Genomic DNA, 26,322 nt, shown 5'->3' with positions numbered 1-26,322 from the left:
CTCCGAGTAATAAGACTATATATAAGACTATATAAGATTATATAAAATTGTTTTAATCCTAATATATATTATAAGCTAGCATACTACAGGCTAAGAAAATAGTAAAAATTTATTTACGCAATTAGCATATAACTTTACCTTAATTACATGTTAAAAAATATATAGTTAGCTTTAAAAGTTGCCAAGTTAGCCAATTGCATGTCAAGAAATATATAGTTAGCTTTAAAAGTTGTTAAGTTGGTCAACTGCGTGTCATTTAACTTTTAAATGTGTTAAGTTGGTTAATTGCGTGTTAAGTTAGTTAAGTTACATATCAAGTTGGTCAATTGCATGTCAATTACGCGAAACGCGCTTAATAAAGTCGACTTGAAACCCAGCCTGCGAATATTTTCCCGATGAGGCGGCTTTATAGAGAGTATAGGCGCGTATAAGTCTAAACATACCAGCCGTAGCTAGAGTTAGATAATTAGCGCTTACTTATATATAAGAATAAGATGGGTATAAAGTAGGATAATATATTTAGTTACTTCCTAGATTAGACGCCGGGTGTAGTAGAGGCGCACTAGCATATATTATAAGGGAAGTAATTTATTAAGGCCGTTGTAATATTCTTAGAATCTCCTAAACCATTCTTATGGAGTAAGGTTTATTATAACTATAGCACTTTATCCTATTTACTGCTAGATTCCCTTACTATTTTGTTTATAGAATTATATATACCGTATTAATATTAAGAAATAATTCTAATTTCCCTAAAGGAGTTAGTCTCTAGAATTTCTCCTTCTCTTTATTATCTAATTTCGTTTAGAGCGGCGAAGTTTTATAATATTATGGAAAATTTAGAGACCTAGCCTATAATCTTCTTAATATACTTATCCTATTCTTTTTATATATAGCTAGTTAGAATGGAATATAGGGAGTTAAAATAATTAAAAGTATTTAGATTGGAAATAACAGCCTTAATGCCAATTAGACGCCGGCTCTACTTTATAAAAGTTCTTCTCCCGCTTTAGAAACACTAAAGAAAAGCCTAGGCTTAGAAGACTATTTACTATCGCGCGTAAATTTATATAAGGTTACTACCTTAGTTAGTACTTCTAATTAGACCTATTAGGGATCCTAGGCTAAGTCAATACTATAATTAAATATGCGTAAGCAAGCTAAGGTTAACCTATAGCTTACGCCTGTAGCTTACGGTATATATAGCTAATATTTCTTATAACCTTAAGGCTAAGCCCTACGCGGTTTAGAATGGTAAGGATACCTAACCTAACGCTATTAAGCTTAAAGAATGCTATAGGCTATTTAGTATACTACCCTAAGTTTTAAGGCAGCGTTAATAGAGCCTTAGTAAAGCCTCTTATCCTTTAACCGTATAGATACAAAGCTAAAGCCTAGAGCTACCTCCGCCGCCGCCTCTAAGCATCTCTAATAACGCGTTTAATCTGCAACTTCTTAAGGTACGACTTATAGTAGACCGTATTGGCTGTAATAAACTGCTTACAGTATTTAATAGACTATATCGTCTCCTAACTACGTCCGTCCTATTTTTAAGCTCGCTACCGTCCACCCTATTCTATAATCGCGCCTCCCCGTTACGGACTAACGTGCCTTACTACCTTCCTTAAGCCACTTTACCGCTATAACTATATTCCCTAATACGGTTTTAGTAATAATATCCCTCTCTTAACCCTTCTATAGAAGAATTATACCCTCTAGTAATAAACAGCTGCTTATATAAGCTATATAAGTTATATTAACTTAGGACCGCCCCTACTCCTCTATTACGTAACTAAAAAATAATTGCTATTAAATTCCTAACTGGGTTTAATATAACGAACTACCTTAGCTTTAAACTTACGAGTATAGTATACCTAGACTCCTCCTCTAATACTATTATTAAATATTCTTACTAAGTAGAAGAAGAGCCCGCTATTAAAGTTAAGAGACGGATTTATAAGCGGTTCTAGTAATATGGCGGGCATAAAGGTCTACTAAAGTTTTATAGTACCTTTAAATCCAGCATCTGGCTAAAATATATAAGTAAGAATGGACTCTGTTAATATATTTAAACCTATAAGGTTTATACTAAGCAACGCCTCTAATAGGCTTAATAAGTTACTAGTGCGCTTACCTTTGTTTATTTAATAAATGTTATTTATATAGATCTAATATACGGCAATATTTCCTTAGATAACAGCCTATACGTAAAGCTCCTTAACTTTAGTAGCTCCTTATTAGATGGCTCTAAGCTATCCGTTATAGTAATTACGAGCTATAAATATTCTAGAGCTAACCTAAAATTAACTTAGGTAGACCTATTTACCCTTAGCTCTACCCTATACAAAATTTAAATAGGTAAACCTCTATACTTTAAGCTCGGGCTTAAAGAGATAGAAATTACTAATTTGTTTAAATAATCCAAGTTTCCTAAGATAAAAAGTCTAGAACTAATAGACGACATTATTATAGGGTGCTAGTAAGGTAGGTTTATAAGTGTAGATAATATTCTTAAAGGTATACTACTTATTAATCTCCCTTAACTATTATATACTAACGCCGTTTAGCTATTAACTTCTGTAATAGAACCTATCCCTTTACTCCTCCCCTTCTTAAGATAACTATTGCAGTTTTAGTTCTTGGCTTACTTGTATTCCTTACCCATAGATTAGCGAGGTAATAATAAATTAGGAGGATAGGGCTATATAATAAGTATAGAGTGGGTATTTCCTAGGCTTCTTGGAACTGCTAAAGGTAATTATTTATCTATTTACCCCTTTAGCTAGTGTGGGATTATTATAAGGGCCGGTTGCCGCACTGCCATCTTGGTAGTAATTGTATAATTATCTAGGAAAGGTATAGTTCTGCTTACATTTAGAGTATAAGTAGGGGTTTTTAACGTAGGTATACATTTTGCTTAAGTTAAGGTGCGTCTTTATACTTAGGGACGGACATTAGACGAGCTAAGTTAGCCATCTTATACCTAAAAGTATTAGCTATAATAACACGCCCCTAGCTAGCTCTTAATGCTAATAATACGGAGCGCCCGTATTGGTTAGCTGGGATATAGCATGTATTAAGTGTCCGCAGGTCGCTAGATTTTAGAGATGCGATTACTACGTATATTAGTAGCTGCCTAGAAAACCCCGCTAGTTAACGTACGTTAATAGCGCGTCTTCGAACAAGGACAGGAGGGTATAATTAGATTTTATTAATCGTATAATAAGCTAGTATGTTAAATTAGGCCGCTCTAAGTGCACTTTATAGTCCTATTAACCCTTCTCCTATAAGTGCACTTAGCTTATTACCCGCGCGCCACTAATAAGGCCATTACTAACTTCCTATAGCTATTAGGGCTATAGTAGGTACTAGGATTACGGGAATCTCTAAAAGGTAAAACTAAAAGCTACCCTATATTAACTAATTCCGTAAGGCTTAGCTAGACGCTAGTTCTGCTATTAATAAAATTTTATAGACACTTAAAGTGCTAGGGGAGTGCTCTTAAAAGTGGCGGGATATAATTACTCTATTAGTTGTAAGTCTTTACTATTATTACGGCATACCTAGCAATAATGCCCCTTTAAATAAATCGAATAAAAGTTATATTGTACATTTAGCTGTAATAGGGGGAGATAATCTATTAACCACTGCTATATTATTACTAAGTTATATTTAGGAGCTTCTTAAGGCCTGTAGTATATCCAAATTCTATATCTTAATGTCTCTATCCTTCCTATAATATTTTCTTAGTAAATATCTCTTATTAGGTCTTACCTTAAACGAGGTTAAGTAGTATCTCCTTTAAATATTAAACTTTCTCTAGATCGTTATAAGCGTTATAGTAATTAATAAGGTTTTAAAAAGCCTTATCTTCTTTATTATCTATTATTAACCTATTATCTTTAAAATAAGAGTAAATAATATCGCGTTATCTCTTAAATTCCTTCTTCTAGTTATTACTAATTTTACTCTATTTTAGCGTTAGAAGCTGGATTAACTGCAATATATAAAGCTATAAAAACTTATATATAAAGGCTGGTAATTATTCTATATATTATATACGGAACACATTACTAGGGACATAATTTTATGGATATTAGAAATGCTAGGGGAGTGTTCTTAAAGCCGAGCGTATAACTGTCTTTAATTAACTATATGCCGTATCTTTAACCTTAACTTAGATAAACTAAAAGACTAAAAATGTTAAAGAGCGAAGAGATTTATGTAAAAGTATGCGTAGGTCTAAAATTAGAGGCTTTAAATAACCTAAAAAACGAGAATAAAACACTAATTGCCTATAAAAAAATTTATTAGCGGGATATTGTAGGTATAGGGGCGTTTAAATAGCTAAGCTGGTAAGTACTAGAGTACTAGATTATACTAATATCCTTCTAACTTTAAGTTAAGTAATAGGCTTAAAGTATAGGGCTATATACTAGGGCCTAGTTCCGGTCCTAGTTATATATAGGAGCTAGTATAACTTATTTTTAGTTAACCGTGTCTTAATAAATATAAGGAGATAGTGCGTGGGCTATTATATTTATAGTATTTGTCTAGGAAATATGTCTTCGCGTAGGGATAGAAGGTAAAAATCTTATTACAAACTTACTTTAACTAATATTTAGGAGTAGAATAAGGGGACCGGACTAGACTAAACTGGAAAGGATAGGAATAGGGCGGGATATAGCTTATTCCGGCCTAACCCCCTTCTAGCTAAAAGAGATCCTTTAATTTAAGCCTATTACTAATACACCTAATATTAGAGATATTTAATAAATAGTACACTGGACGAGGCTAAGGCTTTTGCCTTCCGCCTTTGCTCTCCTAAAGATACCTAATTAGTTACTTACTTACGCTACCTACTTCTACGCAGAACTTATTTATTGCCTTATACTTCTTAATATACTGCTTTATTAGTATTATAATGTTTTTTACTTATATTCTGTAAATATTTCTCTACTTAAATAGCACTACTACTATTCCCCCTATTAGAAGTACCTTGTTATTTAAATACTCCTCCGCTTTATTCCGTTCTAAGTTACTATTAATATTCTTATTTAGTTCTATCTAGCGAACTAGGAGCTTTAACCGCCCTAGATCCCCTTCCGGCTAATGGGTTAGTTGTTAGCATTTTTGCTATAGACTATACTAAGTTTTTAGGTTTGTGCTGCCACCCTACTAAAGAAAACCACTAAGAAGAATTAGATTTTAGCCCTATAGCGGCTATACAGACGGCTTACAGAGGCCGGCCAGCCGATCTTTTACCTTATGCCCGCCTCGGTCAGTATAATTATTATTCTATCCTAAGCTAGCGGCACCTCTAAAATCGCACCACCAGTTAGGATGTGCCTTAATAACACTAGGAAGTTTCCTAATATATACGCTTTTTATTTCGGTTCTAATCTTTCTAATTTATAAAGCACTGTGCCTATAAGAGCTAGAAGAGCCCTTCCATATTAAAGCAATATAATTTCTTAAAAGGATAGACTTATGGGGAGCCTTATATACTATAATTATTGGGATTATTATAGCGGTAGCAAGTATAATTCTCCTATTAGTGGATAGCGTATACTTATTTCTTTTAGTAAGTAAGTCTCTTAGCTTTTTAAGATATCTCACTAATCTAAGCAGGGAGAGTGTATTGTAGCCTATGTTATAATTAGTGTAAGAGTTTCTATATAAGCCTAGAAGTACTATAGATAAGGAGAAGTATTAAGGTAATTAGGCGTAGAGGGTCTGGTAAGGATAGATTTAGCGCAAGAGATAACTAAAGTATAGCCATCTAAGGGAGTTATTTGTCTTTAGGGTTAAAGCTATAATTAATTTTTTTAGTTTTCTATTCTCTTTAACTAGACTCCCTTTAGGGATTAAGTCTATAGTGGCGATCTTAAACCCGACCTTTAGTGTATTTAATACCCAAATTGTAATTAGGATAGTCCTAAACTAGCCATATATAGGCACTCGTTACCTACTAGTTCGCTTTATTAAATAAGGGTTGGCTATAAACATCTATAAAAGGGTTAGAAGGCTAAGTAAAAGCTATTATTTATAGACGGTAAGTAAAAGCTACTTATATTAACTAACACTAATACTATAGCCTAGGGCGAGCCGCATCTAATAGTCCAGCGCTTAACCCTTGGCCATTAAGCACGTAATATCCGCCCTACTAAAAGCTAAAGGGGTAGCCATTATATAAGTTAGGCATTAACGTTTATAGCTAGTATTACTTTAAATAAGGCCTATTTCGCCTTCTTACGCTATATGCTTTTACTTATATATTCTTTTAAATATTATATACACTTTATAGTTTGCTATATAGTATATAGGTTATCTTTATTTTAATTAACTTAACTTTTTTAGCTTTATACAAACAGCCCCTCTTCTCTAAAATCTTATTAGCCTAATAATACTTCTAAAACTTTAAGGTGAGTTATATATAAGCAACTTTCCATCCTTATAGCAATTATACAGTTACTTATCCTATAGGTAGCACTTTTAGTAAGTATATATACGTTCTCGCCTCCTCTTTCCTAAAGGATATTCTTAACCAAGCCCTCCCCTTAATAGAAGACGCATTCTTATATATAAATACTTCTTTCCCTTAACTAGGCCCTATAATTGTTACCTTAAGACGTTACTATAGGATTTTACTAAGCGCGCGCTAAGAGACCTGCCCCCTTATTAAATCTCGTACGCTATTAACGAAGACCTTAATCCAATCTTAGACGGTCTTTGTATAATAGGGCACCGTTTTCTAAATATATATTATCCTACCTTATGCTAGACCATATAAGGGCCCCAATTATGGCTAGAACGAGTTAGATAACGCTAGTCAATAATATCGCGTAAGATAATTATAAGCTTAAGAAGAAGGCTATATAATTAGTAAGATAATTATAGGGCTTATAGGAATATATTTTTACTAAATACTATCTAGTTTAGAGTGGATCTTGTTATAAACCCCAAGACAATTAGTACAGACTTTAAGATAGTGGACTTGTTAGTTTACACAATCCTTATTAAGAAATACAGCGCCAGTAAAGCTATTAGAGTCTTTAGTAACCTAATAAGGAATGTAGTTATAGGTCTAAATAAGGGTACTAGTTTTATTATTGTTATTATAGGGCCTAGTGAAACTTATAGGCTATTTAGTAGTCCTTCTATCCGGTACTTTTGCCGCTATAGTTCTTAAAATAAGTATATATTAAAGTAACGCCTCACTTAATTAAAGAGAGAATTTTACTTTTACGCTTAATCTAAGAGTTAGTTCTAAGTTAATGTTAATAAATAGTAACGGCACACTAATATATGGATATATTATTTGTAAGTTCAGGTAGCTAGCCTTATATTACTATAGGAAGCTAAAGAAATCTATAAATTTAAGGTCTAAAACTAATATAGCGTTAAAATGAAAATCTAATAAGGCATCTATCTTTAAATAAGCTATTATTAAAGTTTAGGGATAAGGTTTCTAAACTATTTGTCTTTTACGTGTCTAATATAAGAGCGCTTTCTTTTTATGCTAAGTCTTGCTCTACTATAAATAAGTAACTAGTTATTAAGAGTGGAAGAGTTATATATACCTAGTGTTTAGTATATAACCTAGGTATGCGTAGTTTACAGAGTCTAAGTAGATAAAGTACTCCCTAGGTCTAGATCCGTATTAAGGCTTAATAAGTAACTCTCTAATAAAGAAGTATGCGTACTTTGCGATAGGCCTTACTCTATTAAGAATTAGTAATAAAGTTATTTAAGATAAAAGAGTTTATTTACTAGTAGTAAGAGTAATCTCTAAAAACTAACATTTTTAAGATAAGGAAATTAAGGTGTTAACTAAATTAGCCTTATAAAGTTCTATTATAGCCGCTATTAGTCTTTATAGGCGCGAGGCAGACTTTTACTAACTTTAAAGTTTTAGAAGGAGGCCCTTTAGCGTTATTTTATGCAACTTTAAGATAGGTGCTACTAAGATGCATAATAGGAACACTTTAGGTCCCACGCTTAGGAAAATATCTATTAAAAAAGTACCTACTTATAGCCTTTTACTACAACTTTATTTTAATCGCTTTGCTAAAAATACTATATCCTCTTATAGTAAATCGTAATACAATCTAAATGCATTAATTTGGTATAAGAGTAATGGGTATATATTATTATTAAATATCGCTCTCTCTTTCTTAAGTTATTTAATTAACTAGTTATTTAATTTAATAGACTTTAAGGATATAGTAGAATTAAAAATAAATGGATAAAGCTAGAATAGGATAGAAGCTAATAGAAGCGGAGCGGATAAGATAAGGAAAGAATAATACTAAGGTAGAATAAAAATATAACTAGATTAGACTGGACTAGACTAGACTAGACCGGACTAGACTGGACCGTATAGTGGGAACCTAAGTTTGGACTAATTACGGCTATATCCCAATATAACAATTCCTATCGCTTAATAGCGCACCTACTCTATTTTACACGTATATCTCTCTAAAATCCTTAGCCTAACTTAGTAGCTTAAAGTGCGGAGTAGTATAGGGCTTAGTAATATCGCTTATGTTTAATAGAGGCTTATTTTAAATCTTCTCTTATTTAAAAGGCACACCTAATACTATATATATATCTCTTTCCCTTTAATTTATAATATCTACCTTTACTACCGCATATAAACTAATGCAGTTATATTAGTTTTAGCGTAACTCTAATAGTTAGAATAAGAATCCCGTATATAAGCCCTTACGATATCTCCGTAGCAATAGTAAGAATATAACTATAGCGTAAGCTCTACTAAGCTCCCAAATGTAAGGCTTAGCTCTATTTTTACAGTTAAGGCAAGATTATATAATATTTACTTAGTCCTCTATTATATTGGAACTAATATTAATATATATAATATAGCGTCTCCTAGGATAAATAGGGGAAAGTATTTACGTAGTATATCGCATTGCTAGATATAAAGAGGGCGGATCTTATTTAAGAATTAATACTATTAATTTTCTCTATACTTAGCTCCTCACTCTATATACTTAGCTTATTACTAATTTTATACTTTAATTTAGCACTACGTTACTAAAGCTTTATAAAGTAATAATATTAAACTAGCCTAAGACTATAAAGCCGTATAAGGTGTCTCTAAATATCCCTCCTAGCTATAAAAGTCCGCAAACTCCTCTTTCTAGCCTAGTTATACCGCCCTTAGACCTAGTTACTGTCCTTTACCTTGCGGAGCTGCTTAAGGACGTATTAAAGGCAGTAAAAGCAACACCTAGCGCTATAGACTCTCCTAAGGCTACTAAGCCTTAAGCTATAAATAGTTCCTAACCTTAAGAACTAAGAGCCTAAGCTTTAAAGGTAGAGTATAAGATAGTTAATAAAATGTATATCCCTACTAAACCAAAAGTGTAACCCTAGCTAATTTACCGTATATAGCTAGGATAATATAACCTTAAAGTATAAGATAGTTAAATCCTCTACAGTACCTTTTAAGGTGGACGCATATAACGAATATATATTTATTATTTATATACACATTAGTAAGCATAAAAATAGCTTCTAGATTTATATTACTAATAGTAAAATAATAGACAAGAAGACTAAATATATAACGTACCTTATTAACGTCAAGTCTAAAGGCCTATAAGATATACTTAGGTCCGTTCTATAAGGTATAAATAGAACTTTCCTTAAGGAAGACAAACTTATAGTATAAAACCCTATCTATTAGGCCCTAAATCGGCTGCTAACTTAAGACTAGATAGAGTGGAATATATTATACTACTTCCTTCTTAAGCTAAAAGCTTATAAGGGAGCCCTGGAGAACAGTACCCACCTTAATCTTTTAGTAAACTATATTAGGGATATATATGCCTTAACAAAACAGCGCCTTAAATCGCTATAAAATAGCGGAGAAATTACATTTAATCTACTCTAGACTCTTTTTAAGTCGAATGAATTAGTATATATGAAATGCTATAGTACCAAGAAGTATAGATATACAAGATTTAACTTAGGCGAGGTAAAAGAGGACGATAAAGGAGATAAATATTTCCGCATTTAAGGTTAGTATCTGGATTTTAATAGCAAAAAATTTAGTAAGGCTGTAACCGCAGCTACTATTTAGAAGTTTTAGGGATTAAAGCTAATACATAGTCTTGCATATTTTCCCCTTAAATATCACCCTAATATAGAGGAGGAGAAGCGAGAACTTACTAATAGCGGTTGTAAATTTATTTTATTAATAGGGACGCACCACTAACAGTATAAAGGTAAAGCCTTTTATATAAAGAAAGGAAAGCCCTCTAGATTATCTATTAATAGTTAGATTATAGTCGACCTAGTACTTTTCTAAGAGAATAATCTAAACTACGCTAAACCTAGTATTAATAAGCAGCGAAAATACTAAACCAATAATATTTAGATGATTTGTTTTAATAAACCGGCTAAGAAAAAACTTAATAAAGTTAAGAGTAATGGTAAGGAGCCTACTAAGTTAAAATATAAGGACTTGCTTATTTATAGCCCGACTATATTAGGGTTTAGTCTTAATAATAAGCTCTAGTGTAAATTCCTAGATTTATAAGCTAAGAAGACTATAAAGCTAATTTAATATCCCGTAGTAGAGTTTGCTATTAACAATATTAGCAATATTAAGTAGAATGCCCTCTTCTTTTAAAACCTTACTATTTTAGAGGACCGGAAGAAGCTTATTTAGGCTCTTATAGCTTCTTACGCAAATAAGGCTTAGTTTAATAATTTTATGCTAGGTAAAGGACGTAGTTTAATTATACTACTATAGTACGAGCTCCGTTCTGCTTTATACTTAAAGAAAACTAACGTAGAGTATTAATAGTCCTCCTAAAGTTGGAAAGACCTTAACTATAAAAGGACTTTAGAAGAGCTGTAAAAGCCGCTTTATACGGTATACCCTACTTATTTAAACTGCTATTATTTGTCTAACTCTTTTAGTTATTTAGTGGGGACCTAGCCACCAATATAAAGGAGGTTAAAATTTAGCCTTCTTGCGCTTTCCGGCTGGCCAGCTATTAAAATACTATACTTTTATTAGATAAAGCTAACGTATTTATAAAGCAACGATTATTAGATTATATAGGCAATAACCCAACTTTAATTTTTCTACGGAAACTTAAATACTATAAAGGAATTATAATCCCCACTACTAATTATATAAAAGACTTTAATGACGTAATATAAAGTAGAATACGTATAGCTATAAAATACCCTCCTTTAGGCGCTAGTATAAGACGGGGCCTTTAGGCCAGTTTCCTAACAAAGGCAGTTACTAGTAGGGCAAGATTTAGTTATAAAGAGCTTAAGGAATTAGTATAACGGGAGCTTAACAGCTAATAGGTAGGAATACTAAAGTCCTAGCAGAGAATTTTTGTGCTAAATTATTTATATTTCGCAGATTAAAAATACTATAGAAGCAGCCCTTGCCTTAGCGCACGAGGAAAAAAAATTGTTATCCTATTAGTATTTAGAAACAGTTCTATAACTAGGTAATAAGTTTAACTGTAACTATAAGGGTCTAGGCTAAGTTGGCAATTTAAACGCTTATTATTAAGTATTTCCTACTTTTTAAGACTTCTAGGCGGCTGTAATTTTAGATATAAATATAGTCGGGTAGTTATATATTAAATCCCTAGTTGCGGGCCTAGGTTCTAATAAATATAACTAGATAACTTAAAATACCTACTATTTTCCTAAAACCTTAATTATGGGTAGCTAGTGCGTAAATAGCTCTTATTCCCATATAGGATATAAGCCTATATACTTCCTTACTCCTATAATAACAAGGTCTATATAGTAGGCTATAACGCAGGTAAATTTAAAAATGGGAGAACGGGAGCCGCAGGGTATTAGTTCCCGTAGAGGAGTAAAAGATATAGGTATTAGTTCCTATAAGGAACTAAAGGCTATAAAGGGACGGAGGACGGCGGTACTAATTCCTATAGAAAACTAAAAGCTATAAGAGATTAGTTTCTATAAGGGAGTAAAAGTTATTGCTACTAATTCCTATAAAGGAGTAAAAGCCGTATAGGAATAGAAGCTATAGGGTACGGTTCTTATAGGGCAGTAGAAGATATAGTTACTATATATAGGAACGGAATTTATAGGGGATTTATTTCCGTAGGGGAGTAGAAAAGGTAGCTAATAGTGCTTAGAGGAACGTTAGTTCCGAAAGGAGTTTAGTACCGCCTAAGAAAAAATTAAGTTAGGCTTATCTTGCCCTCTTATTAGCTAAATTTACCTAGAGAAACGTCAGTTCTAAAAGGAGTTAAATACCGCCCGAGAAAAAATTGGGTTAGGCTCGTCTTGCCCTCTTATTAGTTAAATTTTTTCGCCCTTATTAGTTAAATCTTCTCGCCCTCTTATTAATTAAATCTTCTCGCCCTTTTATTTATTAAATTTTCTCGCCCTCTTATTTATTAAATCTTCTTCACTTTTATTTATTAAATCTTCTTACGCTTTTATTTATTAAATCTTCTTACGCTCTTATTTATTAAATCTTCTTACCCTCTTATTCGTTAAATCTTCTCGCCCTCTTATTAGTTAGCTTTTTACCTCTTTAGGCTAATTAATATATTCTCTTCGGAATTTCTTTACGCCGCTAGTATAGTTGGTTAGGAGGTGTAGGTAGGAGAGGGGATTCTTAAGTATATTCGCTTATTAAGATCAGCTTATTATTCGCTTAGGTGTAAACGTCCTATCTCCTTTATAAAGTGACCGTAGCTTTAACTGCGCTAATGTTTGGGAAACGCCACAAAATAAGGGTATAGCCGGTGTGGGTCGGCTACCCTCCCTACTTATAGTGGCAATATCTATACTAAATCATTTTAATTACCGCTAGATATCACTTATAAGTAAGTTATACTTACGCAGCTAAACGTTCCGTATTTGCACTAGTTTTATAATCTAAACTTCTTATAAGAGCTATAGGTTTCCCTCGGTTCTTTACTAAACCCTATATACGGTTAAACCCTAAAAAAAAGTCTAGGCCTAAGATAACCAATTAAATAGGAAATTAGAATTAGCACCGTTACCCCCTATTATTTTACTTAGAGAGCCCGTAATAATATGGCAGCAACTAATTCGCTTGCTTAAGGGATTAAGTGCATATCCTTAGCACCCTACTATTTTATCTTTATAGACAACTCTTTGCAAATTTTATAGCACCCAGCTTAGCTAGCTTGCACTTTATGGTTTTGAGGCTGCTCTATAGGCGGATATTACCTTAAAAATAATAGATATAAGTACACTAGCTAGAAGTATGTCTAAGTTAATAAATAATTAAGAGCTAACTGCGTCTTGCTAATTGTAGCAAGTAGGTAAACTTAGTAAAAGTGTAATATCTTTAGCTAAACTAACCGCATCTTTCTTATCCGATTTAGGTAGTAAGTAAGCGTAGTAAGAGTAAAGTATTTTAAAACCCTAATAACCTTATCCTTTTTATGGTTATAGATAGTACGTAATCCTAATTGCTATAGGGTATTCTAAGCTATACTAATTGCGCCTTAGTAGTTGTAGTTTATAAGTAAATATAGCTAAAATAGAGAATGCTAAACTATGCTAACCGCGCCTTAGTGGTTATAGATAGTAAGTAAACGCAGCTAGAATAGAGAATGCTAAACTATACTAATTACGCTTTAGTGGTTATAGAAAGTAAGTAAATACGGCTAGAATAAAGAATGCTAAACTATACTAATTACGCCTTAGTGGTTATAGGTTATAAGTAAACGCGGCTAGAATAGAGAATGCTAAACTATACTAATTGCGCCTTAGTAGTTATAGTAAGTAAGTATATTAGGAAAATGTTTATGCCTCCTAATAGTACTAACAGGCTCCTAACAGCTCCTATTAGGGCTACTAGGATCTCCAGGAGACCCTTACACTCGGTTTCCTGTTAGGAGCCTATTAGGAGCCTATTAGGAGGCCGCCTAGACTAAACGGACCTCCAGGACCTCCAGGACCATTAGGACCATTAGGACAATTAGGACAATTAGGATAATTAGGATAATTAAAATAATTAAAATTCTAGATTTCAAAATGAGGTATATTAATACTCTAGTATTTATAGCAGTTAAAATATAAAAATTAGGTTTAATTTTAGGCCCTATTCTATATACACAATACTTTAAGCAATTTAAATTATCTAAATCGATCCTTCCTACCTACCACCTATATCTGTGTTTGTGTCTATGTCTACTCGGGCGTCGAGCGATCGATTGAGGAGACGAGGGGTAAGGCTCTCGCAGAGGCTCTAAACCGTCGATCGGCGGTGTTCCCGATGATCCGCCGGCCGTGTACTGATTTCCTAACTAGGCCTAGTACCTGCCTATCCTGCCTATCCTGCCTGTCCTGCCTATCCTGCCTGTCCTGCCTGTCCTACCTATCTAACCGTCCTACCTGTTCGTGCCTACCTGTCTATGCCTACCTATCTGTGCCTACCTGTCGTGCCTACTTATCTAGGCCTACCTATCTGTATCTGTAATTCGGGGGAGAGGTCGGCCCGATTAAAGGCTCTGCTTAATTCGATTGCGATAAATTATATTAATTCAAATCGTTCTCTATGGGCGTTCGCTGGCTGTACGTTTAAACGGTGGTCGTCTGGGGTGCCTCCCTAAGAGGCCTTGATTCGATTTGATTCGGTAACGGGATAATATTGAGGCTCTGGTTCGATTCAATCGATCAATTGAATTGATCGTGGTGTTCGCTGGCTGGTCGTTTAAACGATTATCGTCTGGCTCTGGCGACGGTCGTCGGGTTCTGGCGACGGTCCTCTCCTACCTACCTACCTACCTACCTGTCTGCCTACCTACCTACCTACCCGCCTGCCTGCCTGCCTGCCTATCTGCGTCAGTGTCTGGTTTAATTCGGGGGGGGGGGGGGGGAGTCGGCCTGATTGAAGGCTCTAATTGATTTAAATCGTTCTCTATAGCCGTTCGCTGGCTATACATTCGAACGGTAGTCGTCTGGGGTGCCTCCCTAGGAGGCCTTGTTTCAATTCGGTAACGGGCCGATATCAAAGCTCTAGTTCAATTCGATTGATTAATTAATTAAATCGTTCGTGGTGTATACTGGCTGGTCGTTCAAACGGTCGTCGTCTGGTTCTGGCAACGGTCGTCTAGTTCTAGCAACGGTCCTCTGCTAGCTGCCGTTCTAATGCCTCCTAAGGTAGGGAGGATGTAAGGAAGGGTAAAAAATAAGGTGGCTACAAAGGGGTGACCTGGCAGAGGCACGTGTAGGCTATCGGGAATATAGCGGGGACCTAATAGTAATGTGTATCATGCGGAGCTTCGTGTAGAGCCTCCGTACGCAGAGCTTCGCGCAGAGCCTCGTGTAGAGCCTTTGTACGTAGAGCTTCGTGTAGAGCTTCGTATAGAGCTTTGCGCAGAGCTTCGTGTAGAGCTTCGTGTAGAGCTTCGTGTAGAGCTTTGTGTAGAGCTTCATGCAGAAGCTCGTGCAGAGCCTCTATACGTAGAGCTTCGTATAGAGCCTCGTGTAGAGCCTTATGTAAAGCTTCGTACAGAGCTTCGTGCAGAGCTTCTGTAGAGCTTCGTGCAGAGCTTTATGCAGAGCTTCGTGTAGAGCTTTATACAGAGCTTCGTGCAGAGCTTCATATAGAGCTTCGTGTAAAGCTTCGTGCAGAGCTTCGTGTAGAGCTTTGTATAGAGCTTTATGCAAAGCTTCGTATAGAGCTTCGTGCAGAGCCTCGTGCAGAGCCTTAGTAGTATTGCTTAAGGGGTATACATAGGGTGTTGCTTTAGGGGGGTATCCTGCCAGGAACCTAATAGGACGATTAGGAAATACTAGTTTCCTATTAAAAGCCTATTAGGACGATTAGGAAATACTAGTTTCCTATTAAGAGCCTAATAGGACGATTAGGAAAATTAAAGATCCTAATAAAAGCCTATTAGAACAATTAGGACGATTAAAATCCTAGTAGGCTCTTAGTAGAAGCCTATTAGGACGACTAAAACAATTAGGAAAATTAAAGATCCTAGTAGGAGCCTATTAGGACAATTAGGACGATTAAGATCCTAGTAGGCTCCTAGTAGGAGCCTATTAGGACAACTAGGATAATTAGGAAAATTAAAATCCTAATAGGAGGCCTCTAGGATCTTAGCACCCTAATAAAATATTAATATAAACGCGGCTAGAATAGAGAATGCTAAACTATACTAACCGCGCCTTAGTAGTTATAGATAGTAAGTAAACGTAGCTAAAATAGAAAATGCTAAACTATACTAATTGCGCTTTAATAGTTATAGGAAGTAAGTAAATATAGCTAAAATAAAGAATGCTAAACTATACTGTCTAAACGAGGTTGTCTGTAACTAATCGGGTTAGTTACGTAAGCTAAGCGAGCTTAGGAAATCCACTAAATTCCACCTATAGAATAGGAGAATTAATAAGCATTAATTAAAATCAGTTACTACCCCTACACTATTACAATAGCAATACGTATTACCGGAAGTAATACCGATACTAATTAGTGATCACAGATTAGGAGACGTATTATCTATAAAGAGAGACGAGCTCGATCAGTCCCTGCTATAGGCCTCTACTAATCTCGTTTGCTAAGGAGCATCAGTTAACGTGTATTTAAAAAGTCAACCCCTATCTAATAGGCCCTTAATTCTTTATATACAGCCCTTAGGTATTTAAGGAACCGACCCCTTTTAATAGGCCCTTAGTTCGCGTCCATTACGCATTTCGTACTACTTAGATTACGTTAAGGAGCATTAGTCGACGTATATTTAAAAAGTTAACCCCTATCTAATAGGCCCTCGGTTCGCGTTTATTACGCATTTTTTACCCAGAACCTAAAAATCGAACTTGATAAGAGTTATAAGACAAGAATTGATATGTCAGACATTAGGGCATAAGTTAACGCAGGATAGAAGAAATGGCCTAAAGGTATCGACCTATAGTCCGATAAAACCACTATAGAGGACATTAACGAATTTGTAAAGTTTAAGATCCTTAAATATGAAGCCTACGATTTTAAGGACGACGAACTATGGGAGGTCTATAAGGAAGATTTTAATAACTTTATACTACAAACTTTTAAGGATTGTAACTAATATGCTATCCGAAAGCTTCGAACGTTCCTATAAACTAATGGCGTATAGGTAAGGAAGTATAGGAATGCTACAGTCCCCAAATCGCTATTTAACACTTTATAAGAAGAAGACCCTATAGAATAGATTAAGCTTGAGATTAGGGAACACATGGTAACTGGAGGAGAGTTTAATTTAGGACGAATTAAATACCTTCTTAAGAATAACTTTACTAGTACTACTAAGAACCTAACCTTACGATCTACGATTAAAACCCTAACCTTAACCTTACTAACTATAAACCCTACCCTACTTATAATACCACCTATAATACTACCTACTACTACACCCTAACCTACCCCTACACTACCCCTATAACGGGAGCCCGACTATATTAACTTAACCCTATAACTAGAACCACCTAGGGGATAGAGTTAAACCTAGGGTTTTAGTAAGGAGTTAATAAACCTCGCGAAGATATATATGGAAGATAATAAGTACAGTAGAGAAGATGACAATTTTAACTTTAAACTTACCATCTTCTATAACCTCTGCAGTAGAGCTAACGTACCCTAAGAAGCTAAAGTTAAAGCCTACCCCATAATGTTACGCGGCTTAGCACTTAACCACTACTACACTAACCTTAAGAACGTCACACTAACCCTTTTATTTAACTAAATCTGCGACGCTATACGTAATTACTTCAAGGGACCTAAGTATAGGCGTGGTATACTAGGGCAATGGAACTTAATAATCTTAAGGTCTATAATGAGCAAAGGCAAGAATGCTGGAAAATTAACCCTAGACTGCCTATAGTTGCTTATTAAAGAACTAAGACACCTCCAGCATAGTCTCGACCTAGATTTACGTATAGATAAGTTCCTCTATAACAAGCTTATTAACGCCTACTAGGAGTTACTAGCGTATTAATATACCTACTTTAAACCTTTTAATAGCTTAACTGGTCTAATTAACGACTTACGATCCTCTATTATAATATTTAAAAAGTTAAACAGCGAGAACCCCCAAGCCTTCTTTACTAACCGCCGCTACTATAGACAATACCCCCGATTACCTTATAGAATACAATTATCCTCGTCTAGCCGATATGTATTATTAAAGAAGCGCTACTTTATTTGTTATAAAGAAGGTTACTAGTTATCTAAATACTTAAGAGAAGAATGTAACGAATTAAAGAAGAAGTTTAAGGATAGATTTAACCGCCGCTTTAATAGACATGCCTAATAATATATTACTAAGTACGAAGGAATAGATTACAATAATGAACCTAATTTAGAATCTATTAATGACGTAATAGAAGCTCTTATAATCGACATTAAGTTACTACTACTATCTCTAACTTAGGAATAGACTGAATTATTCCTTACCTTTTTCGGAATAATATAGCACGAAGAAGCTATTAATACTGTAACTGACTTAGCGGACTAATCCTTTACCTATGCGATTACCGGCACTAACCTAATTACTTACTATAACAATGACTTAGACCTATTTACCTACGTTGCTACTAGCTAATATACCTTTAATAAGTTCTATAGAGTGATAATTAACACTAAAGCCTTAAAGAGATTAACAGTAGGTTACGGATAATACCTCGCATATAGGAAGACCTATAATACCGTTATCGATACCTTAAAGGCCGGCGCTATTAACGTCCAGTTTGGCATCGGCTCTATCCCTTCTATTGGCTCCGTTATAGTTAATACACTAGTTAGCGATGTTAAATTCTATATTATAAAGGCCGACACACCCTTTCTACTATGCCTCGCAGATATGGACATACTAAAGGTCTATTATAATAACCTTAAGAATATCCTAGTTACCCCAACAAAATCGGTACCAGTAGTTCGCTGATTCGGCTACCCCTTCTTACTATAGGAAGAGTTACTACGGTCATTTATAACCTACTTATTTAATTAAAACCCTTACTACCTAACCACCACCGAACTCTGCCGACTCCACCGCTGCTTTAAATATCTATCGGCAGATAAGCTATATAAGGTACTAGAACGCTCTGGCTACGATAATATTAATAAGTAGGTTATCGACTACCTTACTAAGTACTATTTCCACTGCTAGAAATATAGCAAATCCCCTAAATAGTTTAAGTTCACATTACAAGAAGACTAAGATTCCAATTTTAACTATTCTATTTTTATTAATATTATATATATTAACGGAAACCCTATCCTCTATATTATTAATAAAGCTACCAGATTTTAAGTAGCGAGATAGCTATGTAATATCTCCGTAAAGCATACCTAGGATACCCTACGACTCTGCTGGGTTAATACCTATATCGGACCCCCTAACTATATTACCTATAATGCCGGGAAGAACTTCGCAAGCAAGGAGTTCCGATAATACGCTACGGTAATGGCTATATTAACTAAGACTGTCCTAGTGGAAGCTTATTGGTCTATTAGAATGGTAGAAAGAGCTTACTTAACCCTATATTAAGTATACTAGATAATTATAGAGGAACTATAGGACTTAGGAATAGCCAAGGAATTAGCTCTATAAATAGTAGTAAAAGTCGCCAATGACATAGCTGGCCCAGACGGCTTAGTCCTAACACTACTTGTCTTTAGTGCCTATCCTTAAATAAGCGAACTCGACCTACTAGCACCCTCTATTATATAGCGAGCAGCAGCTATAAAGAAGGCAATAGAGGAGATCGTAAGGATTAGGGTAAAGAAGTAAGTTAATAATGCACTAAACCAACGAAACGGCCTATCTGTCACTATAATTTATAACCTCCCCCTTAACTTAAAAGTACTTATATAGCGTAAAGGTAATACCGGATAGAGTAGTAGATAGACTAGCCCATTTAAGTTGCTTAGAATTAATAGAGAAATATATAAGATATAGCTCCCTAGCGGACCTACCGATTTTAGGACTATAGTAGTAAAGCTATACCTATAACCCGAACCAGAAGAACCTAACGAGGAACTAGAGAAAGAACTAACTAAGGAACTAACTAAGGAGCTAACTAAGGAACTAACTAGGGAACTAGCAGCTAGTGTATCCCCCCAAAGATTAAAACGGATATAATAATTACCAACAAAGTCCTAGTAAAACATCGCAGACGTATTAATATTTATTAATAACAGCCTAACGAAACCTAATACTACAACCTTTAAGTATACCTTACCGTTATTTATAGAGTCTTAACATAAGGAGATAAACGGTTTACTTAAGAAAGGTGTCTTTAAGTTTATTAATATAGTAGACGTCCCAGAAGGAGTTAAAATCTTTAACTCCCAATTTGTTAACAAGATTAAGAATGCTGGAACAGATAAGGCCTTTAAGAAGTCTAGACTGGTTATATAAGCCTATAACGACTATAGTAAAGATCTGGTTCTGATATAGTCACTAACTATTTAATATATTAGCTAGAGAATTATCTTAGCACTTACGGCAACCCTATAGGGAAATAAAAGAAGACCAGCTTCTCTATACCTGCGTAACATTATATAAGCTTACGTATAATCCAGTACCCACCTAAATAGAGACTTCTTTATACGCCCGCTACTAGAACTTAGACTAAAGAATGGATTAATTCTAAGAGTTATTAAACTACTATACGGTGTCCCGGAAGCTAGTAACCATTAGTTTAATATATACCACCATCACCACCTTAATAAGCTATAGATAAACCAGTTAATATATAACCCCTGCTTATTATATATAACCAATAACGGCTTTAGAATTGTAGGATTGCAGACTAACAATATACTGTTTCTTGCTAATAAAACCTTTACGGAGGCTAAAGAAATTAGGCTTTAGGAGGCAAAGTTCCTAGTAAAAAAAAGAGAGAAGCTTACACTAAATACCCCAATTAAGTTTAATGGAGGCTATATTAGGCAAGAAAAGGACTTAATAGCCCTTACCTAGGAACGTCAATGCCAGAACCTAAAGTTAGTCACTATAAAGGTTATAGACCTAACTAGCTCTAGAGGGGAAGTCCGTAAGGCAGTTATACTAAAGGACTAGTACGTTGCTTAGAGAGCAAGAGGAGCTTATATCGCCACAGTCTGCTAACTAGAAGCTGCCTTTAACCTCTTATTTATAGCATAAGTCGTTAATCTAAAGAAGGAGCACGCGAAGCAGCTTAATAAGCGGCTATAATAGCAAATTAATAATCCCTCCTAAGGACTTTACTTCGTACGACTTAATACAAGTACTCTTAAACTAATGATATTCACGGACTCGTCCTTCGCTAATAACTACGACCTCTCTTCTTAGATTGGCTTTGTTATTATACTCGCGGATAAGGATAATAGGGCTAATATCCTCTATTGGTTATTTATTAAATGCAAGCGAGTTATACGAAGTGTCTTAGTATCTAAATTATATAGAATGGCCCACGGATTTAATACCGGAGCTGCGATTAAAGCAACCATTAAAAAGATCCTATAACTCAAACGACTGTCGCTTATCCTTTATACCAATTTAAAATCTCTATATAACTGCTTAGTTAAACTCGGGATAATATAAGAGAAACGACTTATAGTTGACCTAATATGTTTACGACAATCGTATGAGAGAAGAGAGATAGTAGAGATTAAATGGATTAACGGGGGCAGTAACCCCGCAGACGCTATAACAAAATTAAAGCCTTACCAGGTGTTAAAGGACCTAATTAATACGAATATAATTAAGCTATAAGTTACTAAGTGGGTAGAGAGAGGAGAAGACGTTAAAGCAGGAACAGAGAGCGCGAAGATATAAGGCCAGCCGCTAAGGCGCTAGTACTAAGCGAGCTAATAGCGATTTTCCATCCCGGGGATGGAAAATTGTGATTGGTTACTTTAACCACCTAGTAGAATTCGGCAGAATCTAAGTGGAATATAGCAGAATTTGGTAGAACTTAATGGAATTTAGTGGATATAGCGGAATTTAGTAGAACTTAATAGAATTTGGTAAAATATGGTAGAATTTAGCAAAAGGCGTGCTTAAGCACTATTAAAAACTAAATACTCCCAGTGTCTAAATAAGGTTGTCTATAACTAATCGGGTTAGTTACGTAAGCTAAACGAGCTTAGGAAATCCACTAAATTCCACCTATAAAATAGGAGAATCAATAAGCATTAATTAAAATCAGTTACCACCCCTATACTATTACAATAGCAATACGTATCACCGGAAGTGATACCAACATATACTAATTACGCCTTAGTAGTTATAGTAAGTAAGTAAACGCGGCTAGAATAAAGAATGCTAAATTATACTAATTGCGCCTTAGTGGTTATAGTAAGTAAGTAAACGCAACTAGAATGGAGAATGCTAAACTATGCTAATTACGCCTTGGTAGTTATAGGTTATAAGTAAACGCGGCTAAAATAAAAAAGGCTAAACTATGCTAATTGCGCCTTAGTAGTTATAGGGAGTAAGTAAATATAGCTAGAATAAAGAATGCTAAACTATATTAATTACACCTTAGTAGTTATAGGAAGTAAGTAAACGTGGCTAAAATAGAGAATACTAAACTATTCTAATTACGCCTTAGTAGTTATAGCTTATAAGTAAACGCGGCTAAAATAAAGAATGCTAAACTATACTAATTACGCCTTAGTGGTTATAGTTTATAAGTAAACACGGCTAGAATAAAGAATGCTAAACTATACTAACTACGCCTTAGTAGTTATAGAGAGTAAGTAAATATAGCTAAAATAGAGAATTCTAAACCATGCTAATTACGCCTTAGTAGTTATAGTTTATAAATAAATATAGCTAAAATAGAAAATGCTAAACTATGCTAATTACGCCTTAGTGGTTATAAGGAGTAAGTAAATATAGCTAGAATAAAGAATGCTAAACTATACTAATTACGCCTTAGTGGTTATAGTAAGTAAGTAAACGCGGCTAAAATAGAGAATACTAAACTATGCTAATTACGCCTTAGTAGTTATAGTAAGTAAGTAAATATAGCTAAAATAGAGAATGCTAAACTATATTAATTACGCCTTAATAGTTATAGGGAGTAAGTAAACGCGGCTAGAATAGAGAATGCTAAACTATACTAATTATGCCTTAGTGGTTATAGCGAGTAAGTAAACATAACTAGAATAGAGAATATTAAACTATACTAATTACGCCTTAGTAGTTATAGGAAGTAAGTAAACGTAGCTAAAATAGAGAATGCTAAACTATGCTAATTACGCCTTAATAGTTATAGAAAGTAAGTAAACGCGGCTAGAATAGAGAATGCTAAACTATGCTAATTACGCCTTAGTAGTTATAGTAAGTAAGTAAACGCGGCTAGAATAGAGAATGCTAAACTATACTAATTGCGCTTTGGTAGTTATAGGAAGTAAGTAAACGTAGTTAGGGTAGAGAACGCTAAACTATACTAATTGCGCTTTGGTAGTAATAGAAAGTAAGTAAATATAGCTAGGGTAGAGAACGCTAAACTATACTAATTACGCTTTAGTGGTAATAGAAAGTAAGTAAACACCGCTAAAGTAAAATATATTCAACTATATTAACTACTATAGGCGGTAAGTAAGACTTATTAAAGTGTAGTATATCTATTAACTAAATGTTAATAATAGTTAAAGTGTATAGATAGACTAGTATAAAGAGTTAAATATTTACTTATATATTAACTTTATTATAGATTATAGGCTAACCCGATTTATTATATATATTACTTTGTATATAATTAATTGCTAACTCTAGCTTTTAAATAATGGATAGAAAGTAAGGAGATCCTACTTAGATAAAGATTTTGCTTAATTTATAGCTAATTTACCTCTATTAATGGCTGTAGGCTATAAGTAAACGTAGTTTAAATAGTCTCCTTTATTACTAGTTAATTAAGCTTTACTATTTTAGGTTATAAGTAAAGTCTATTTTAGTAGAGTATATCTTAAATTAATAGCTAATTACGCCTTAGTAATGGCTATAGCATATAAGTTACCTTTAATAGATTTAGCTATCTCCCTTTATTATATTAATAAGCTAATATAATATTTTTTGCCTTTATAGATTGTAAGGCTATAGTAAATATCTCCCTATTAAATATAATCGCTTATAGTATTTTCTTAACGGTTTTAGGCGGTAAGTAAATTTAGCTAAGCTATAGTACTTTACTTTAATATTAATAGCTAACGGTATGTCTTTATAGCTATAGCTAGTAAGCAAATTATACCACATTAAAGTATCCCTATTAAATAGGTAGCTAAGTGGCATTTTTATAGCTTTAAAGGGTAAGTAAGGGTCGCTAAAATTGGTTCTCTTATTCTAAACATATAGCTAACTTATTAGGTTAATAGTCGTATAGATTTGGTAACTCACCAATAGAGGACAAGGAAATACTAGTCTTTGCAACTCCTTTTATAAAGAAAATCGCTCGTGACCGCTTTATGCCTAAAATATTATTAAGGTTATATTAATTATGCACTAATATCCCTATTAAAAGGCTACTTAATTTTCTAGGAAATATCTATACTTATTTCCGCAGCGTGGACAAGCTAAGGAAGTTAGTAGAGTTATGCGAGCTTTGTAAATTTATACTTAAAACCCTTAAAGGCCTTAGTACGAAGTCCTTTCTAGGGATTAATATTGCTATCGCGCCGCAGTTCCTAATTGTTAAAGTAATGCAATAGACTAGTATCGATGACCGTATTCTAAGACTTTGCATAAATCCTAGTAAGTAGATACCCTCTCTAACACTAAGCGGCATTCTATCCCTAATCTAATTACGGCTAGACTCTAAAGCGGCACGCATAGGTATTAAGGTTAGACTGCCAATTTTGCAAGCGGGCGGCGAGTTACTATTCAGTATATTAAAATAATGGCTTTAAGATTGCAGTAAATATCTTACTTGCGTTAAACGTCACCCGGATCTTAAATTTGCAGAAAAAGAATTACCAATAAGAGTTCTTAACGTGTATAGCCCGGAAGTTCTAAGTAAGCTGCGCGTTTATAAGAGTAAAAAGGAATATAGAAAATATATGGCTTTATCTTATTGCTAGGGTGAGGATAAACACAAAAGACCGCTTTCTATAACAATTAGGAACTAGAAAGCTCTCCTTAAGTTAATAAACTTTAGAGATTTACTAAAAACATTTTAAGATGCCGTTAATATTACGCGAAAGCTTAGTATACGGTACCTCTAGATTAATTCGCTTTGTATAATTTAAGATAATAACAAAGATTGGGAAAAGGAGTCACAACGTATAGAGGATATATTCGCGAACGCATTTTATACTATTGCTGCCACCTCTGCCAAGGACTTCTAGGACGGTTTCCTAGTTAGTTAATTAGTTAAATGGTCTATTAAACTTATAGATAGAAGCGTAGATCCTCCACTTAGTATCTATACATGCAAAGTAGGAGGAAGTTTTAATACTGATATAGGTTCTAGAGGGCTAAATTAACGGGCTTAGGTGCTATAAGAGCGTGCTTTATTACCCCAAACCATCTATTTCACCACAGCACAAATATATTAGGAGTGTAGGTTAGTAATACGCTGCGACAACCTCCTTTAAATGGTTAAGTAAGTATCTTAGCCTCCTTTATTCCTCTAAACTTTACTTATCTTCCTTAACTATAAAGATTAGTTTACTCTATTACTATACAGACACTAACGATTCCAAATTTTAAATAGAATAAGACCTTTAGACCTGCTAAGTAGTTCTTAATTTCTAATAACCGTTTTAGGACCTCTTGCGGGGGGCGCGGCCTCTACTTTTAAAGACATTATTACTAAATACTTAAAACTTGCCCTTTCAAAAACAAAAGACAGGCCATACGCCATTGCTAGACTATAAAGTAGACTAGAAAAGCTCTATAAGACAGAAAGCACGTATAGCATAGTGCATTGTTGCCTTCTTAAAAGCCTACTCTAGCAACGCGTTAGGATTAACAGAATAAAGGAGATAGAAGATGCAAAAGTTAAGACAATCCCGTTATAGTTATAGATAAAATACTAAGGGGGAATTTGTTACGGGCAAATCCCTACAGCTAATATTAGTTAGAATTGAGATATCAAACTACTACCTAAGCAGCGCGTTCTGGAGGCGTAGATGGTGCGAATTTTGCCTAAATATTTCGTTAAGCGGTGGCAGCACATAGATTACAAAATTAAAGATTTAAAAGACCGTCTCCTTAGCTGGATTTAATTTAACGATAATAATAAGACTAATATTAGAAATCTTGGATGTGTTTTTATTACGCAGCAAAAATCTAATGGCTAAATAGGGCTAAGCGGCCTAAGCCA

At 34.3% G+C, this 26,322-nt stretch overlaps 2 protein-coding genes across 2 annotated transcripts; both read left to right on the top strand.

The window, feature by feature from the left end:
• Positions 1-2,117: 2,117 nt before the first annotated feature.
• Positions 2,118-2,312, top strand: K441DRAFT_537254 (uncharacterized protein; the record flags this gene model as incomplete). The annotated part of the gene is made up of 1 exon (XM_067642466.1): positions 2,118-2,312. A coding segment is annotated over one exon (195 nt), but the record flags the coding sequence as incomplete, so codon positions are not given.
• An 8,731-nt stretch (positions 2,313-11,043) lies between these two features.
• On the top strand, positions 11,044-11,202 carry K441DRAFT_537210 (uncharacterized protein; the record flags this gene model as incomplete). Its single annotated transcript, XM_067642463.1, has 1 exon — positions 11,044-11,202. A coding segment is annotated over one exon (159 nt), but the record flags the coding sequence as incomplete, so codon positions are not given.
• Between the last annotated feature and the right edge of the window lie 15,120 nt (positions 11,203-26,322).

The sequence above is a fragment of the Cenococcum geophilum genome, assembly GCF_001692895.1.
Source record: "Cenococcum geophilum 1.58 unplaced genomic scaffold K441scaffold_3, whole genome shotgun sequence".
Taxonomy (NCBI): Eukaryota; Fungi; Ascomycota; class Dothideomycetes; order Gloniales; family Gloniaceae; genus Cenococcum; species Cenococcum geophilum.
Note: the sequence above shows the minus strand (reverse complement) of the source record. Positions and strands in the feature narration are given on the sequence as shown.